The sequence below is a fragment of the Balaenoptera musculus genome, chromosome 14 (assembly GCF_009873245.2).
Source record: "Balaenoptera musculus isolate JJ_BM4_2016_0621 chromosome 14, mBalMus1.pri.v3, whole genome shotgun sequence".
NCBI lineage: Eukaryota > Metazoa > Chordata > Mammalia > Artiodactyla > Balaenopteridae > Balaenoptera > Balaenoptera musculus.
In genome coordinates this window covers 32762006-32781441 of record NC_045798.1, presented here as the reverse complement: position 1 = coordinate 32781441, position 19436 = coordinate 32762006, and the positions used below count along the sequence as shown (strand labels likewise).

The 19436-nt window shown below is 37.6% G+C and overlaps 1 protein-coding gene across 6 annotated transcripts in view; it reads left to right on the top strand.

The window, feature by feature from the left end:
- The window catches only part of ARHGAP28 (Rho GTPase activating protein 28), a 155228-nt gene that overhangs the window by 109211 nt on the left and 26581 nt on the right, over positions 1 to 19436 (top strand). For all 6 annotated transcript variants that reach the window (XR_005016241.1, XM_036823789.1, XM_036823788.1 and 3 more), the window contains 6 exons: positions 5264 to 5348; positions 7400 to 7542; positions 10135 to 10300; positions 10433 to 10524; positions 12834 to 12911; positions 17742 to 17904. Coding sequence is in view for 5 of the 6 variants with exons in the window: in XM_036823789.1 (XP_036679684.1) it covers positions 5264 to 5348; positions 7400 to 7542; positions 10135 to 10300; positions 10433 to 10524; positions 12834 to 12911; positions 17742 to 17904 (727 nt within the window). In the remaining variant the exon portion in view is untranslated. The remainder of the gene's footprint in view (positions 1 to 5263; positions 5349 to 7399; positions 7543 to 10134; positions 10301 to 10432; positions 10525 to 12833; positions 12912 to 17741; positions 17905 to 19436) is intronic.

Genomic DNA, 19436 nt, shown 5'->3' with positions numbered 1-19436 from the left:
ACAGGGTCTATCCTAATTACTATGACTCTATGTTTTGTTCATTTAAGTTTGTTACAAGTTCACCATCATTGTTTAGAATCAAAATTTTCTTTCCTCTTCTCAGAAATTTTTTTCTTTCAGATGCATTTATATTGAGGCTATCACTACCCATTAAATAAAAATCTTGTTAGTACTCCACTAAGAATTTCATTGAATTTAAAGATTGTCAGAGAGAATTCACATCTTAAAATATTGAATCTTCCCACTGAGAAAAAATTGTGTCTTTCCATTCATTTGTATCTTCTATCCTTCAATAAAATTTCATATTTTCCTCTCATATTTCTTCCTACACATTTTTTCATTTGTTAGTTACTAGGAACTTAATAGCTTTCATTGGTATTTTAAATGGTAAGGGTTTTTCATGGTATCTTCTTGTCTGTTTTTGTGGATATACAAGGAAAGTATTTTTGTTACTCACAAAAGTCTCTCTTATAGTTTCCTTTCTGAAAATTCTTTTTTATTTCTTAGAATTTGTCATTTGATTTTATAATTTGTGCAGACATCGTCTGAAATACTGAAAGTTTTATTTGCCCACTCTTTAAAATACAGTTAGCCCTCTTTATTTTTAGGTTCTACATTCTAGGATTCAACCAACTGCAGGTTGAAAATATTCAGAAAAAAAAAAAATCCCAGAAAGTTCCAAAAAGCAAAACTTGAATTTGCTGTGCACCAGCAACTATTTACATAGCATTTACATTGTATTAGGTGTTATAAGTAATCTTGAAATGATTTAAAGTATACGGAAGGATATACATAGGTTATATGCAAACGCCACAACGTTTTGTATAAGGGACTTGAGCATTTGAGGATTTTGGTGTCCTTGGGGGTCCTGGAACAAATCCCCCATGAATACCAAGGGACGATTGTAGTTATTCATCTTATTTACTTTTCTTATCTTATTGAACCAACCTCAAGCACTTATAACATTGAATAATAATTATGGAGATCTTTTGATACATTTTTGATTTTCTCATGAATTCTTCTAAGTTTCACTATTAAGAAGAATATTTGTTCTGGGTTTCTGAGCCTTGTAGTTACTTTTATCAGGAGTAGAGGTTGAGTTATATCAAATGATTGTATCATCTATTAAAATGAATGTATTGTTTTTCTTCTTTAAAAGACAATTACTTTAGGAAATTACATTGATAGGTTTTTCTAATGTTGAAGTATAACTTCATTGCTTAGTTAAACCCTACTTGTGTTATATTATTCTTTTCTTATGCTACTGAATATGATTTGCTACCATTTTAGATTTTTTAACCACTATTCTAGTAAGTGGGGTTAGCCTATAATATGTAATTTCTTTTTGTTATTACCAGAGTTATGCTAATCTTGGTACAAACATGTTGAGAACTTTGAATCTTTTTCAGTATTTTGGAGCTATTTATTAAACTTTGGTGTAAACATATAATCTGTAAAAACTATTATATACAGTTTTATGCCAAGGCTTGGCATCATTGGAGACCTAATGCTCTGACTAATTTTTCAATGGATATGGTTTAGGGATTATATTCCTTTCAATCCCAACTTGTATGAATTTGGTAATGTGTATTTGTTCTAGCAAAACATCCAGTTCATTTAAAATTTCAATATATGTTGGTGTGTGTGTGTGTAAACACATATGTACACAAATATATATATATACATACACACATTTATTTAGGTGCATAATTTAAAAATTTTCTGTGAAGGTAGCTATTACTTCTTTTTTCTTCCTAAAATTTATGTCTATCAGAATGTAAATACTTGCCTGTGTTGGCAGTATTTTTTTTAAAAGTCACTACCTTTAATTAATTAAGCCTACTTTTTCTATCGTATTAATTTATTTAATCCTTATTAATTTTTTTCATTCATTCTTGGGTCTACTTGGATACTTTTTCCTAGTCTCTTGGATTATAAACATTTTTCTTTTTTTTTTTTTGAAATATATACTCATTTTAATGTCAGAGACAAAAATTTCAGAATATCCCTTTTTAGAAGAATTTGCTTGGAACTTATCCATTACATCAGCAACTTTTTTTTTCCCCTGAATTTTATTTTATTTATTTTTTTATACAGCAGGTTCTTATTAGTCATCAATTTTATACACATCAGTGTATACATGTCAATCCCAATCGCCCAATTCATCACACTACCATCCCCAGCCCCCTGCCGCTTTCCCCCCTTGGTGTCCATTTATTTTTAAACTTTATTATTTGTGTTTAAGTTTAAGAAGTAATCTGAATAATACTTCGGCTATTCACATGGATTTTTGGAATTTATTACTCTCATTGTCTTTAATATTTAGTTTATAATTTCAGATGTCATAGATGTCATCGGAATGCCTTTAAGTTCACATTTGGATAGATTTTGTAATTTTTATTATATTTTTTATTTCAAAATTGGTTACGTATTTGTCAGTGAATGTGGCTTATTTACGTTCAGCTCTGGGGAATTTGGCACATTGGATGCAAGAGGTGGATTTATCAGTTCTGATCTCAGATGCAGAAGAGGAATATGGGGAGCCTTATTGTCTGTAATGACTGAAGCACAGGCAGATTTAGTATATAGAGTTATAACACATAGATTGCAACCATGAGAAAAAAACCAAGCAGCCAGTCAGGAAGGTCAGAAACATCTTTTGAGTCGGTGAGTTTCTCCTGTAAGTAATGAACATGGAAAATATTTGGTATGGTGTTTCTTTAATGTGAAGGAAATATCAGATAGTCAAAGTCTAGTTTTAAGAGAACTCAAGCAGATAGTGCTAACCTTCTAAATGTTGGAATTTAAAATAATAATCCTTCAACCCTTACTCTCCAATCCCAGTGCAGTAGGATTTGGGCAGCAGAGCAAGTGTTGTTAGCTGGGAAGCTTTGCCTCTCCTAAAGCAGCTGAGGCCCCAGTGGGAAACTCTAGTGGTTGGGCATGTAGGGAAATGGTAGGATCCATTATGGACAAGCTAAGGAAGTTTGTTTTAAATGGGAGTGGGATTTATGTTTGAAATACATTAAAATCACTAGTAAAAATATTTTAAAGATTCTAATATTAATATGTTTAATGAGTAAATGGATGTTTTAAAATTATGAATACCAAACACTGAGCCTTTTCATTCAACCTGTTTCAAAACTCATGGTCCCTTTATTGGCAGAGAGATCTTCCTTTTCATTTTCACCAAGTCATCCCCTTGCTTTAACACATGAATGTTCTTTTGTTTGTTCTGTTGTGTTTTAACCCTTATGAGTCTAAGTCTGAGAATCTCTACTTGGCTTTCAAAACCTTCTTGACTAACATATTTCTCATATTTTTCTAATACCTTGTCTCAACTCCTGACAAATCAGGCTCTCCATGATCCTCTCATGAAGCCAAAATGCTTCAGGTTTCCATACCTGAAATTTATAATTCCATGTCTGGCCTGAATGCTTTGCCCACCTCCCTACCTTTGTAAGTCCTTTTCATCATTCCTTGAGTTCCAGTGCAAGGTCAGCCACCTCTTCAGTGAAACCTTTTGGGTGACACCTCTTTCCTCTCCTTTACTCTCCAGTAAACACTAGTAGTGTAGAAATTAGCTCTTAAGAATAGATTGTCTTTTAATAATGTTCCATAAATGTTACTCTCTTCTCCTCATTATAAATAGCTAAAGAGCAAGGGTCACGATTTAAATTTCTGCTTCCCCCAGGAAAGTCCCAGAATAACTTATATTACAAAAAGCGGGACCTCATTCAATACTATAGGCTGGCTGGAGGCCAGTTAAACCAGACAGCAGATGGCACTTCTCCACTTTACAGATTACAAAATTGACATTTAGTCCATTCAAGGATCCCAAGCCATCAGCTTCAAGCCTTACATGAGTGTTTCTCAATTTTCAGGAGTGTTCTCTTCTATAGATGAGTTATTACAAAGTTTAATAAAACATTTCTTTCTAGAAAAACGTAAGGAAACCACTGAAAAGTGTTCCACATCTTTTTAAGGATTTTAGTGCATAGGTAATCTTTATTCTGTAGTGTTAGTTTTTAGAGCCACCAATTACGTAATTGAGCATCTGTGTTTTAATAGTTGGTAATATATTCACATTCTGTTTACACAATAATATATGTCATCTCCTTTGGAATAAAATAGGAAAAAGAACGCAAAGCTCAGCATTCGAGATTCCCTTGTGCAATTTGTATTACATGATAAAGGATCTTTCATGAAGCAGGTGTTCAGTTCATATTGCTAAATAAATATGAGCATAAAAGAAACGACATCAGGCTCTAGGGAAAAAAGAACAGACTTAACGTATGAAGAGCATAAAAAAGATTCTTGATGGAATAGCAGATTTTCACCCTCACACATACTCACAGCTGATAACTTCCACGTTAAAATTTATATTGGTAGAAATGGTAGAATTTGTGTGTAAGTTTTTACTAGTACCCATCCAACCTAAGTTAGAGCTCTACAAAGCTCTACAGAGCTCTACAAAGTTAATTACTCAACTTCTGATAACACTGCAGGGGAGTGCAGTGCTTTGGCAGTATTGCAGTGAAGAAAGTAGGAAATTAATTAAGAGAGGACACTGAACTAGAAAACGTACTTAAATTTTTGGTAGTTATTATCACTCTGTATTTCCTAGTGAAGAAGTTAATGTATGAGTATATTAATAGTAGCTAACCCTCATGCAGTACTCACTATGTGCCAGATATTGTTCCATGTGATTTATAGTCATTTAAAATTCCTAATAGCTTGTTGAAATATGTTCTGTTATCATCTTCATTTTACAGATCAGGAGATTAAGCAATAGAGAGTCCTGTAACTTGCTTGAAGTCACACGAAGTGGAAGAACCAGGATTAGAATCCAAGCAATCTGGCTCCAGCATCCCTGTTATTAACCATCTAGCTATGTCATGACTTAGAGTTTATGACCAAAATGTGTGACCAGCTGCATCAAGAATAACAAATATAATAATCGTCAAACTATGTGACATCAAGCATTGTAATTTTTACGTTAGGAACTGTATGACAACAAACATTTAAGAAGATGTGGTTATTTTGACCTTGACTTAGTTCTCTTTTGAGAAAGCTGTGTGAGCTGTACAGGTCTGAACTGAGTGAGAAAACAAAGGAAATCAGATGCAAGCCCTTCAAGGAATCAAGAATTGCTTTTTGTGAAAAGAATTCAAACATACTGCAGAACATAAATCAGGTTGAAACATAGGGTAGACTGTATTTATGATAAGCTGTTTTGTGTTCGTCTTCCCTTGTTTCACAGTCTATCCTGGAGACTATTCCAGATGTGCCAGCTCATTCCAATGGCTCAGCAGACCCTGGACAGTCAGTGCAGAACGCAGTGAGTGGTGAGTGACACAAACTCCTACTGAGCTCAAGCTGTGTCTTTTTGCTTTTGTGCTGGCACTCAATTCAGTGAGCAGTGAATTTCTGAAAGCAAAATATAAGTGTGTTTTCTCCCCTTTTTGATTCTGTCACCCGGGCCTCTCCTCCCATCACCTCCAAACAGCCCATCTGTCATACCAGACGAAACTAATTGAGCCAGATTGGAAGCAGAATCTTTTCCACCTTTACTCCCACTGCATCATTTAGAAACTACTCATTTAGGCAGTGTCTTTGATTTGGGGCCTCTCTCACAGGTAATCTGGATCTGCTTAACAGTATCAAGCAGACCAGGAAGTAGACCACTTCCAAGAACCTGTAATTATGCTCAAGTAAATGCAGCAGCAGAGCAGCTTGTGATATACAGAGTAACAGGGTTAGCTTTTAAATGGGCCTCTTCCACTTGAGCATTGGATACTCTGCATGAGCTCAGTATGGAATCTCAAATCCTCCTTGTTAGAAATAGGCCCCTTTAGGCCACACTTTTGTGATTCCTCAAAATTTTCCCTAAATAATTTTCCCTAAATAATGCACCGTCTTCTCAGATACAGCAGAACCCCATACTTGCAACATTAGCTTCAAAACTCAAATAAGTTGGGGTGATGAAAATGTTCTAAAATTGATCGATGGTTGTACAACTCTGCAAATATCCTAAAAACCATTGACTATACATTTCAAGTAAGTGAATTCTAGGCATGTGGATTACATTTTAATAAAGCTGTTTCCAAAAAAAAAGAAAAATCGAAGAGAATGGATTTGCTGTAAATTATTCCGCATCATTCTATTTGCTGCCATATTGTTATTCAGTTCAACTCATACCACTGAAAGATAAAAGTCTACCTGGAATAGTCTGGTGATTTGGAGTATCGGCCTGTATAATCAACACTGTCCAAAGAATCTGTCCATAGGTCCTTAAGAAGTTAGCGTTTTATTTAACAATTAATCTTAACTCTGATTTGCATGCAAGCCTCTGTATGATGAGTGAAAATCTTAACTGTGCCCTCATTATTTTCTAAGTTCTTACTGTATCCATTTATTGTGTTTTAATTCAGTATAACTGTTTAGAATTTTAAATTTGTTGATTTACAAATTTCTCCGTTAAACTTTTGAGATTAACTAGGTCTTCTATCATTTCTATCTTTTGTTCCTTTTGTTCTATTTGGTTTTCATTTAGTCACTGTCTATAGAAGAGGGTAAAAGAGATGAGCTCTTTTTTTTGTAATCAAATAATTCTTTTCATGACATATGAACAGTTTTGCCAGGCAATGAAACAAGATCACAAGCCAAACTCTTAGTCAAAAATCAGATTTAGGTTTACTCAATTGATTTCACTTGTTTTTGGTAAGGAATCTATTGTCTTAATTTCAGACTTGAGAGAAACATGGATATGGGACAGTACTTGTCACCTGTTTAGCTTTGTAATGTGCATCATACGAGGTCAGGTAACAATACAAAATCACAAGAATTAGGATTAATTCACCTGAACGAATCTAGTAGTGAAGGGCAAACTGAATTTGAACAAATCTTAAGAGGCACAGTTCCACAGTTTGGGAAAAAACCCAAGAGGAATGAAAGTAGGCAGGAATTTTCTGTGGGGCCTCCACCCTTTCTCCCTCTGCTTTAAGCTTTTGCTTCCCCAATAGCAGCAACGTTGGGTCTGGATGGACTTAATTTTAATATCATGAGAATATATAGAAATATTTCATTTTGGGCTTTCTAATAATCTAATAATCTTCAATGCTTTCCATGAGACATAAACATCTAAAATTGAAAACATCAGATTAAATAGAAAGTTTGTTTGGATAGCGATTATAGAAGTTTGTTCATGTGGAAATCTGATGACACTACATTAATTGCTTAACTGAAATCATTCTGGGTGAGTCTAATGCTTTTCCTGGGATGTAAACATTCTAACGTGCTTATGGATTAACTTGTAAATATTTTGTGCTTATTTTACAGTAAATGGTATTGATTGATTAAATGGCATATTAAATATTCCACATCCTCTGTTCTGTAGATGATGAATATCTGGAAAAAGACATTCCACTACAAGCTGAAGAGCTGTCCTTTGAAGTATCTTATTCAGAAATGGTTACAGAGGCTCCAAAAAGAAATAAATTTAAGAAGTCAGATTTTAAGAAAGAAGACTATGTTTTACCTGTAAGTAAAAACCTTTCATGATTATTCCAGTAGCTTCCTGTGACTTCTCTGTGGGACAAACTAGGATTTTTTAAAAAATTTCTTTGTGTGTGCACAAGGGCATGGGGAGAGACCAGGCATCAGTGTTGCATCACACCAGGGACATTATTTGTTGTGCAGTACACAGCCTGCCTGGCTGTACCTGGCAGCCCTGGGTTGAGGAAGAGCTGCGAGGGTGTATGCTTGAGTACTGCTTTATAGATGAAATAGGATTTCCACTTGGCTTGTGAGCTTTCATGCACTTTATATCCTTACTTTACTTATAGGTTGATGCCGATTCTAACTGTAACTGTACACCTACTTGTGCATTAGAAACCACATGTCATGGTGGGGCACTGCAGAAAGTCACAGTCATTAACAATAAGAAGTGAGAGCTTATAGGGCAGACACTAAAAATTCATCAAAAATAAATTCAAGAATTTGTAATATTATTATGGGATGGGAAAGTAGAGCTACATACTTCATTAGCCTGAAAGCCTCATTATGTATATCCAGGATAATTATATTCTGAAAGCCCAATACAGGAAATATGCCACGCTGATCTATTTGCTACTCAGTAAATGCATTTGTGAAGAGTTCAAGATGTGGAGTCATGAATATTCTGTGCTGATCAGGGCTGGAGGCATGATGAGCTGGGCTCAGGCAGTTTCAGGGCTAGAAGAATGAGTCATCTAGAATCAGGCAGAGGCTTTGCCCCAGGTGGCCTGGACCATTCCTGTGTTGGAGGGGAAGAGGACAGGGCAAGAATTGTAAGATCTGGGCTTCCCTGGTGGCGCAGTGGTTAAGAGTCTGCCTGCCAATGCAGGGTACACGGGTTCGAGCCCTGGTCTGGGAAGATCCCACATGCCGCGAACAACTAGGCCCGTGAGCCACAACTACTGAGCCTGCGCATCTGGAGCCTGTGCTCCGCAACAAGAAAGGCTGCGATAGTGAGAGGCCCGCCCACCGCGATGAAGAGTGGCCCCCGCTTGCCGCAACTAGAGAAAGCCCTTGCACAGAAACGGAGACCCAACACAGCAATCAATCAATCAATCAATCAATCAATAAAATAAATAAAATAAAGGAATAAGATCCAGCAGGTGCCTTCTATGGGCCAGACACTGCAGTAGGTATTCTAGTTCTCATCATCCTAGTGATTGCTCCCATTTTACAGTTGAGGAAACTGAGGCCCAAACAAGCTAAGTAGCATATCCAAATCTTCACAGCTAATAGGAGGCAGAAACAGGATTTAAACCTACATGTATCCATCTTCAAAACCCCTCCTGGACCCTAATGCAGCCTCTATGTCGGAGGGCACAGTGGCATTCTGGGACAAAAGAGGGAACCCAGCTCTGGGACTCTGGTTGCAGGGGGAGTCCCTCTGAATCTTTGGAGAGAATTGTCCAAGAGAGGATGCTGACCCCCAGTCTCCTCATCATGTCTGTCTCCTCCTGAGTTTGGGCTCATCTGGGGTGCAGGGCAGCCTCCCATGAAGAGCTCTGCATAGGGTGTAGCACATAATGTCAATAATTGCTCAGTAATGATTGCAGTTCTTGTTGTGTTGCTGTTGTTGTTATGTGTTATTGTCATGTGGGGTCTTGGTCTCAGAAAGAAGATAAAATAACCAAGTGTTTAATAGCACAAGGTATGCCTCAGACCACACCCTATGTTTTGTTGTTTAGCTTTTAAATACTTGGAATTTCAAAGAACAGCTGTTGAATGAATGAGTAAATGAATGAATGAATGAATTGGTAGATGCTTTAAAAATCCCAAGGAAGCTCTAGTTTAGGGAACTCCTATGGAGAATGTATACTTACAACTTTGTAATTTAAATAACTATTGTATATTTCTACTTTAGCCATTTTCTTTCAATACCAGGTTTTCTGAGAGCAAAGTATTTGTTATATATTTTATATATATACTTAAATATAAAATTTATATTTTACTCATTATGTAATTATATATTAACTTATATAATACCTATATTTTATTATTATTACTTATATGTAATATTTATGTTATTTATTACAAGAACAATCTCTTGTTTTTTAAAGGTCTTACTTCTTACAGTCTTCACAATATTTCTGGACTGTTGAAGGGTTTTTTATTGTTCTTTTACTGTATTTTGTTTCCTAGTGTGGAAACGGAGAATATAACAATATAATTGGCCTCAAAATGATAGTAGAATTATTTGGCACTTTCTATGCATTTTTCTTTTTTGAGAATATTTTGAATTACCTAAATTTGATTTTTAAGGTAGAATAACTATTGTCTCAGCAAGCAGGTGCAATCAGTTTCAGTTGAGAAATTACCTACAGTCTACATCACAGATGTGATGATGACGTTATGGTATACTCAGATCACTGTTTTGTTTCCATTTAGTGTAGTAGTGATCTGCAGATGTTCTAAAAATCATATTCATAATTTTTCTATGATGCAGCATGTGCCTCAGAGATTTTTTTTATGAATAGCATGTCTTGCTATACAGATTTAGAATGTCCGGGTGGCATTTGAATGAAGGTATAATAATTTTCCTTTGCCATAAAAAATAAATATCCTCAATATGTATTTTAGAAATTCATTGTTCAGAAAACCAGATTGGGCCTAACTGAAGCAGGAGATCTGTCTGCTGAAGACATGAATAAAATCCGCCATCTCTCTCTGATTGAATTGACGGCCTTTTTTGATGCCTTTCGTATTCAACTGAAAAGAAACAAAACGGAGAAAGTAAAAGGACGAGGTATTAAGACTTATTCTGAAAACAAAACAAAACAAAACAAAAAGACTTATTCTGGCTTTAACACTTTGATACGTGGGAATAAGATGGTGCTTTTCTGATTCTTTTTTCTTTCTCGGCTATTTTACAATGAAGACAGTGGGATTTTTGGAGTTCCTCTTACAGTCCTGCTGGAAAATGACCGAAGGAAGGATGCTGGAGTGAAAGTTCCCCTTGTGTTACAAAAAGTGAGTTCAATGTAAATAAAGGGGGAGTTAATAGAGCCCTGTGCTTGCAATGTGCTCTTTGTAAACCCACTGATGAATTTTCCTTTAGATTTAAAGACACTAAAGCCCTATTAGGACTTGGGCCTTGGTGATTTCCAGGTTTCCTCCATACATCCACATGACATCCACAAACACTTGGGCATGTCTGCCTTGCTGAGAACTTCTGGAGCCTGTTTCATTGTCTGATCATAAAGCATCAGGTGATGGGCGCAGATGCTCTGTCACATGGCTTCCTTCAGTTATATTTCTTTGAATATTTAAAAAATGTTATTTGTGTGTATGTATGTGTTTGTGTGTGTGTGTGTATTTGATTATTCTGTCCTGTATAAGAGATGACTTAATTATTAGCAGTCCATTTACTAATCATACAAGTATTTGCTGAGATATATCACAGGTTGGGTGTTTTTAAATGTGTATGTATAATTGTTTAAATGAATTTTCCAGACAAAGCTAAATAAAGTCTAAAAATCAGCTTATTCTGGTGGTGTTTGAGGTATGACTGAGAAGATACGATCCATTTAGACAAAGAAGAATTTTGGTTTGGGAGGTTTTGAAACTGATATTACCTGAACTATCGTATGTGGTTGTCTCTGTGACCATCACTGGTTAATGGCTCATTTGCTTTTGTGTCACTTTTTTTATAGCCAACAATTTACACTGGTTTAATTATGCATTTATTCAACAGTGACATCCGGTGGCACAAGTCAAATTCCAAGCCCTAAACACAAATCTTGTTGAATTTTCAATTCAGTTTTTAAATGATATGTGAAAATGCTGAGTGAGGAAACATACTTACTTTATTCACAATAACAATTCTATGTCTCTTTACTATGTTCCTTAATTTTGCTACCAATACCTCAAATTGAGCTGCTCCTCAAATCAGGTAATTGATTGGCTGCCAATAGGAGCAGGGAAGATGGCAGCCAGGGGACCAGAGGATGTTGGCGACACCCAGTGTGCGCATCTGTAGGGCACCTCCCCTGCACCTGGCTGTCTGTATCTTGTCACGTCTAGACAGCACCGAGCAGCCCCAGGAGGTCGGTGTTATTATCTCCCTTCTACTGGTGAGGCAACGGAGGCATTGTAGGGTGAGATAACTTGCCCAAGAACACACAAGAGGTAGATGCAAAAAGGAGCACAGTATGTATATCCAAGGCCAAGTCCACGGTGACTCTAAGATTTCCTTTCGTTCCTTGAATTAGAACCAGAATAATACCCTTTATCCTCTAGTGAAAGGACAGAGTCTGAAGAAAATGCATAAAAATCTAAGACTGAGAAGATTCAACACAAGAATTTATATTGCTAAGTAGGTGCAAAAACCTAGCACATGGAAGGTGTACAATAAATGCTAGTTAAAACTAAATCTGGGTTTATCTCGTATTAGCATCTCAATAGGTGCTAGCTCTAGTTACTGCTCCTCATTTAAGACAGCTTGAGGCATTGCTCTTCTACTCCTGTGGGAGAGTCTTTTCTTATGAACATGTTTCTTCCTCCTAAATATCTACTTCTCTTCATACCTACAGGATCTACCTTAGCTCCAGGCACCATCATTTCTTGAAGGGAAAATAGCAGAGACTCTGGATCCTGCTCTTGCTGTGTGAACGTGGGCAGATCCTTTCTCCTTTCCTTGCCTCAGTCTCCTCAGCAGTAGAATGGGGATTCCACTAGTACCCGCCTCATAGGATTATTGTGAGGGTTAAGTAAGGTAATGTACGTAAAGTGCTGAGAATGTTATCCGACACACAGTAAGTGCACAATCAATGTTAGTGTTTATTATTATTTAATAATAAACCATCATCATTACCATGAGAGCTCATGAGACCTATAAGCCTTTACAGTATGTAATCCCTTGGTCAGATTTCGAGAATCCCTATAGTTTCTTAGCCAGAATAGTGCAACTAATGATACTAAATTTAGGATCTTTTCTTATTGGTCAATCTGCAGAAAGAGATACAGTAATCAGATCTTAAAATAGTTAAGTGGCAGTGTAGTTTCTTGGTTAAGAGCACAAGCTTGAGAGAGTTGGTGCCATTACTTTTGAGGTTGACCCTGGGGAAAGTAGAAAACAGCTCTAAGTCTCCATTTCCTCATTTGCAGATTGGAGGCTAACGTTGACCTCCTGGGAGAGTGTGAACATTTAACTAGGCATTCAAGTACCAGGCATGTATATATGCTTGGTAATGTATCGATTATTTTCATCATCATTATTATTTCAAATGTTTGTAATCATATGGAGGTATTTATGTTTGTAATGTATCATTGCTTGCCAGTTCTTTCAGAAAGTTGAAGAATCGGGTCTGGAATCTGAAGGGATTTTTCGACTTTCAGGATGTACTGCCAAAGTCAAGGTACCAAATATTTTCTCTCTTCCTCATTAGAGATCTCAGCTAGCTAGACCCAAGTTCACACAAGCATCAGGTGTGTCTAGTTGTTTGTTGTTGTTGTTTTTTTGATACTATCACTTGGCCCTATAGAACTTTCCTCAATGCCTATGTTCCATGATCCTGAGTTGTGTATTCCTTTAAACTAAAACAACAACAATAAAAAGCCAACAACAATGAAAGAACACATCAATTCACTATCAAAAACTGCTGCTTGTCTTTAATTTGGTAAAGCTGAAATGTCCCATCATTGTTTTTTGTGTTAAACACTTTAGCTTTTTTGTGTTCCTCTCAGTCATGGAATTCACTAAGCCAGTATTAGATGATCCCTGATTTCCATTGTCAGTTGCTTCAAACTTAGAAACATTCTTTGGCTTTCCTTTTAATGGAAGTCCTTACAAGAATTTGTAGGAATGGCTGTAACCACTAGAACACTCACTCAGCAGTTCTAAAACCCAATTCCATTTAAGGTAATGTTAGTTTCTACATATAAAACCACCCGTGCAATGTGAATTCCTTTACTTCTGTATGGTGGGAAACTCTTCAAGTACAGCAAAGAAAAGAATTGTTAGAAAAGAGAAGCTTTTCTCATAAATTTCCAGTGAGATATCCCCCTTTGTGTGCCGGTGTGCATCCGCAATGAAGAGTCCCTCCCTGCCCTGTACACTCCCTGGTGGGTGCACATAGAAACATGAGCAGTTCTCAATAATGAATCCTTGAGAAAAAAAAATCTTGGGGAGAGGGAAAAGTGAACTTGGTTGTGTTTGAACTAGTAAAAGGAATTGTGTAGGGGCAGGAAAGCATCTCTTCACTAATTCATTTGGGCACATGTTTTGGGAAATTCTACTTGTATCAGAAGTCTCAGAGTTTTATATAGACGTATGATGAGCTATTTTTCAAAGGGGAAACTGAGAATAAATAGGCTGTGTCTATTGGAAGCTCCAGAAAGCAGGTGTTGGGACAGAGTTAGGAGTAGAAGATGGTTATTGGGGGACTGTCCTTCTCAAGGATCAAGGGGGAGGAGGTGGGCTTGGGCGGGCTGAGCCTCGGACCGGGTGCAGGTGGGACTCTCTCCCTGTGCCCTGTCGGCCCTACACTGCACTGTCACTGCTGGGGCTGCCTGCAGGGAAGGGCCTGAGGCCAGTCAGAAGGTGCCAGCAGCTGGGGAGTCAGCTCCCTGCATTTTTTGCCGATGAACAGCCAGTTCTTTTTTGAAGGGAGACCTGAGCAGTGCACTTTGCCAGTGACAGAGGGATCAGCACATCTGGGGAAGCTGTGACTTCCCTGGGAGTAGAAATTCCTAAATACTGGCACAAGTTCATTTGGAAGGCAGGAAAATTCCTAATGGCTCCTTAAGATTTGTACTCTCTAAATGGGATCTACTTTGTGTTTCAGGTTCTCACAGGTATGGTTTTTATATATACTTCTAAATAAATGTATCCTAAATCTGAGGACAAAAGCTGTTACTAGTTTTGGTTAAGTCTTTGTGGTTATATCTGTAGAGTCAGAGAACCAAAATGAAGTCAGGAAAATGAATTTCCTAAACAGAATTAGACTCCATCCCTCTAAACCTCCTTCTGTAATAGGGAAGTTGTATTCGCACATATTCTTACTGACTCTTACTGTGTGTGTGTGGGGGGGGGGGGGAACATAATGGATATGACTTAAAATTCTATTTTTGAAAATAATCAAAAGGAGACAACATTACACGACATTTCTTGTGTGTATGAATTTTAACATCATAGCGCAATTTGCTTTTCTTTAGCTAATCTTTGACTGAAAAATACTTATCAAACGCCAATAATTCCTTTAATGTGTTCTAATAGGCACATGCATTCCTGAACCACATTTAGGTGAAAGTCCCTTTTGGCCCTTAATAGGTTTTATGTAGTTTTAGCCTATTTATTCCATCTCTTATTAGCCCGAAAAATGTAATCCAGATGTTTTCGTGGTTTGAGCTCCAAGAAAGCCAATGTGAAAGAACTCCGGGCCAGTGAACAGAAACAGGGGGATACTGCAGTTAGAAAGGCATTGTAACTAGATATAGTAAAGGGGCCTTTATTTCTCTTCTTTGTTCAAACTTTAAACTTTAAAAAAATTTTTCATCTGTTAGACTGTTTTTGTCTACGAATGTGCTTGGGGAAAGAAAGTTAAAAAAAAAAACCATTGTAATTATCCTCAAATTGTGCCAAGTGGATGACACTAACACTAAGGTATCATTATGAAGACGCCAGCCTGGGTTGTGCTTTCAAGTCCCGGTTAGACTCACAGGGGAGCAGCCCTGGGGGACACTGCTGGTTTTAGCCGCACGGGGCACGTAACTGCCCAGCCCCTTCCTGGATGTGAGGCCTCAGATCATTTGGAACCAATTTAATGCTTTGGTGTTTCCAGTGATTTTCTTGTCCAAAAATGACAGAAATTTGAGCCAAACACCGGGGAATATATTTCATGGAAGAAGGCAGACTGGTTTGACATGCACGGTTTTCTTTTTTTGACTCGTTTCAATTATTCGGAGGCTGCTCCAGATGTTTTATAGTGATGTTACCTGGTCTGCTGGTTTCCCTTCCTGAACTGGTTTTTGAAGCTGAAAGCAGGTTATTTGCATTTTTATAAAATTACCTCAGAATTGGAAGCAGGTTAGATGTTTGCTCAGAGGAGATTGAAGGACGTGCCTCCTGACCCTTGCCTGGTGTTCTCATTAACGGTGGACAGAAAGCGTGACTTTTTTTAACATGTACACGTCTCTGGCAAGCAATACTCAGCCCCTGGTTCATATGGTTTCATGTTTAGGACCACCACGGACATGTCAGCTCTGCTCCTACTTGCACTGTGCTCTGGTCCAAACTTCTCCGTTTGTCTCACGCTGGCCGTCTAGACAAGACGAGGTGCTGTTATTACCCAAATATCCACACCACATACACATGGGTTTCCCGTAGTAATAACACTGGAGGTTGTAGCAGACCCAGACGAGGGGAGGGTAAGTGCAGCAAGCATTTCCTGAGCGCGCTCTGTATGCAGGCCCTGCCCCCTGAGCTCTACACTGTGGTATCCAATTTAATCTCTGGGAGGTCGTTTTAATATCCATCTTTTCAGAAAAAATATTATTGCTCTTTACTTTATTTTAGTTATTTATTTTTTTAAATTTTGGCTGCACCACACGACATGTGGGATCTTAGTTCCCCGACCAGGGATCAAACCCGCGCCCCCTGCATTGGAAGGCGGAGTCTTAACCACTGGATCGCTGGGGAAATCCCTAATATCCCTCTTATGGAGCAAGAAACCTCACAGGCCTACAACTAGGCAGTTGTGGAATTGGGATAAACACCTAAAGAATGTGGTTATCGAGCCTGCCCTTGACCCTGGTGCCACATTGCCTCTCAGGTGGCAGGGAAGTAGTGACAGGTTAGAATCACCTTAGTGTTTCAGGTAGCTTCCTGTGGCACAGGTCTGTGGGCAGTGGATTTGAATTATTCTGCTCTTGCCAGTGCGTTCTTCCCACTTGAAAAACAGTTTCCCCTTTGCTTTATGGCAGTGGTACCAGGCAGTGGACGGAAAACATTTCCTCCTCCCCCTCTATTTCCTGTTAACAACACCTCCATCTGCCCATTACTCCAGCTAGCAATCTGAGAGTCATCCTGGACTTTTATTTCTCCCTCTGAGTCTCATGTTCAATCCATTACTGATTCTTGAGAATTTTCCCTCCTAGGCGTTTCTTAAATGCCACCGCTTCTTTCTATCCTACAACTGCTTATGCAGGTTAGTCCTCGATTATCCATCACCAGAAATGGTGCCCTGGACCGATAACTGCTTTCTGCATCTCTAGCCTGCCCCCCAGCCAGTGCCCGAGCTCCTCACTCCCCCAAATCACTTTTCCGCCTGCCTGTCAGAAAAGATAAATCTCACCTTGTCGTTCTCTAGCTTCTCTTACATGTTCAAGGCTGGAAGACTTAGGCGTCTCATGAGAATAAAGCAAAGGCCTTAAGGATTTTCAGAGTTTTCCCTTTTTTTTTTTTTTAAGAATCCTCTTTGAAGCAGTTATTGTCAGTTGCGAAACTGACTATAGCTGCCTGGTATTACTGGTAAACTGTAATTCAAGGGAGCAGTAGAATGGGGGGCACTGGTTATCAAATGAATTAATAATGTAAAATGTATAACCCAAGTAAAACTTAAGGACGATTAATGATTTTTTTAAAAAGTATTTACACAGTGTTCCCAAACTTATGAAGGATTGGGCAAACATGCAGACATGTGGAAGACATGTGTACGTCTTGGCATAAAACTTTGCTGTAACTGCTCCAGGAAGATATCATTAGTGTGCATGTTGCAGTGAGGTCAGAGTTCCTTTGTTGGGATATTTCTCATTCTGTATGTGAACTAGCCAAGAGGCATACATTCTTGATCTAATTTAGAAACAGAAGACGGGGTGGCAGAAGGAAGGGATCATTGAAAAAAAGGGGGAAGTGGAGGCTTTGTCAAAATCTTGCAGTGCATTTATGATGTGGGCATAGGCAATATTCTGCCAAAACCATATAAATGAAACTATGATCTGAGTAAAGAACTTTTGTATTTGTGTAGATGGCAAATTATTTTAAGATTAACATTATTCTAAAAGGATTTTAGAAAACTTAAAAAATATATATTCAGAAATAGCTATTTCAGTTCTTTAATCATGTTGAAAAAAAGATAAGCTTAGTAGATATTGGCTTTTCAATCTAATTACAAAAATAGTTTATGTAATGACAGTTTTTAAAGGGGGAGGATTAGGTGGTAAAACTCACTGTTTTCCTTGATTTTCAGCAATACCGTGAAGAACTGGATGCCAAGTTTAATGCTGATAAGTTTAAATGGGAGAAAATGTGCCACAGAGAAGCTGCAGTAATGTTGAAAGCATTTTTCAGAGAACTACCCACCTCTCTCTTCCCTGTGGAATATATACCTGCTTTCATCACTCTAATGGAAGGTAGGTGGAAGAAGTTAAGTGTGAATGGACTAAGATACAAGGTCAATAAAGTGGCACAGAGCAGAAGAAAGATGCGTAATCAGATGTGATCATAAATGTATAGATTTGCTATTTCCTGGTGCTGCTTGGTGATATATTGAGTTTGATGGTAAACTGTCATCTCTTCGCATGTTTATATTTCTGAGTCTGGTTGATATGATTTAGAGGGTTTTATAATCATTAAAAGGCAGAGAGGGTTACGGAAAGACCTGGCTCTTGAGATTTGAATTCCTGCTCAACCATCTGTTAACTATGCAGTCAGCCTTTCTGAGCTTCACTGCTGCACCTGTAAATTACAGATAATAATTACTTGTCAGGGTTGTTGTGGGTATTGAATGAAGACATCTAGGATAGTGCCTGGTGTATATTAGTCCTTCAAAAAATATAAGATCTCTCCCTTCTTTAAATCCGAGGTCCTGGGTCTGATGATGTAGCACGCAGAAGGTGTTTTGTCTCTGAAAATTACACTATCACATAGTGTTTCTGAAACTTAAAAAGTCACATAGATGAGGCCTTAACTGAGGTACTTGGATAAAAAGTATAGAAACTGGGCAGTGTGTGTTGTATTTGGCAGTCAGAAAGTAATTTCATCCTAAAGGTTGAATACTGAAGAAGGTGTGATGAGAGAAATTTAGAAAAGTAAGATGGGGCTACATAGTGTGAGCTTTGACTACCAACCTGAGGAATTCAGGAGTCACAAGTCTAAATATGTATAAGCATGCTAAGTAAATGGTGATTCTATATGGACAGAAAGGGACTGTGGCCAGATTGAGAGGACATATCCCATATAAAGAGGTTGGCCACTGCTCAGCTCTGGATGATGGTTACCATGCAGGACTGAAAGCCAAAATCCAGGCTTTAATGACGAAACTCTTCATTTGAAAATGTCAGCCACAAATTCAAATTTTAAAACACTACATGAGCGTAGCAAGTATTACCCGTATCTGCCAGTTTACAACCTTCTGCAGGTTGACCAGAAGTATAAAATCCTTAAAATCACAATCATAGAAAATAATAGTCACATCCTAAGTTGTATGACAAAATTTGTCCTAAAAATTAGTTGGTTCTAAATCTTTAAAAATTTTAACTAAACCAGATTCATAAAATAATCCGCTGTGTCTTCAGAGAAAAGAATATGATAAGACAAGGCAGTCCTTTTCTAAGCTTTAATTGACATGCTGTGACCAGTATCTCTTTTCTTTGTATGATGTAGTATTTTTGTTTTATGAAAGAAAGAGAGAACTAGTTCTCTTCATTCTTTTTTATTTCAGATATTGTATATTTTCAGTTCTAGAATCTCCAGTTGCTACTTTAAAACTATTTTCTACTTGCTGACATTCCCTATCTTTTCATTCATTGTAAGCATATTTACCTTCATATCATTGAGCATAGTTATGATAGCTGCTTCATAACTAGTTCCAACATCTGGGTCATCTGAGGGTTGGCCTCTGTTGGCTGTCTCTTCCCTTGAAAATGGGTCACTGTTTATGTCA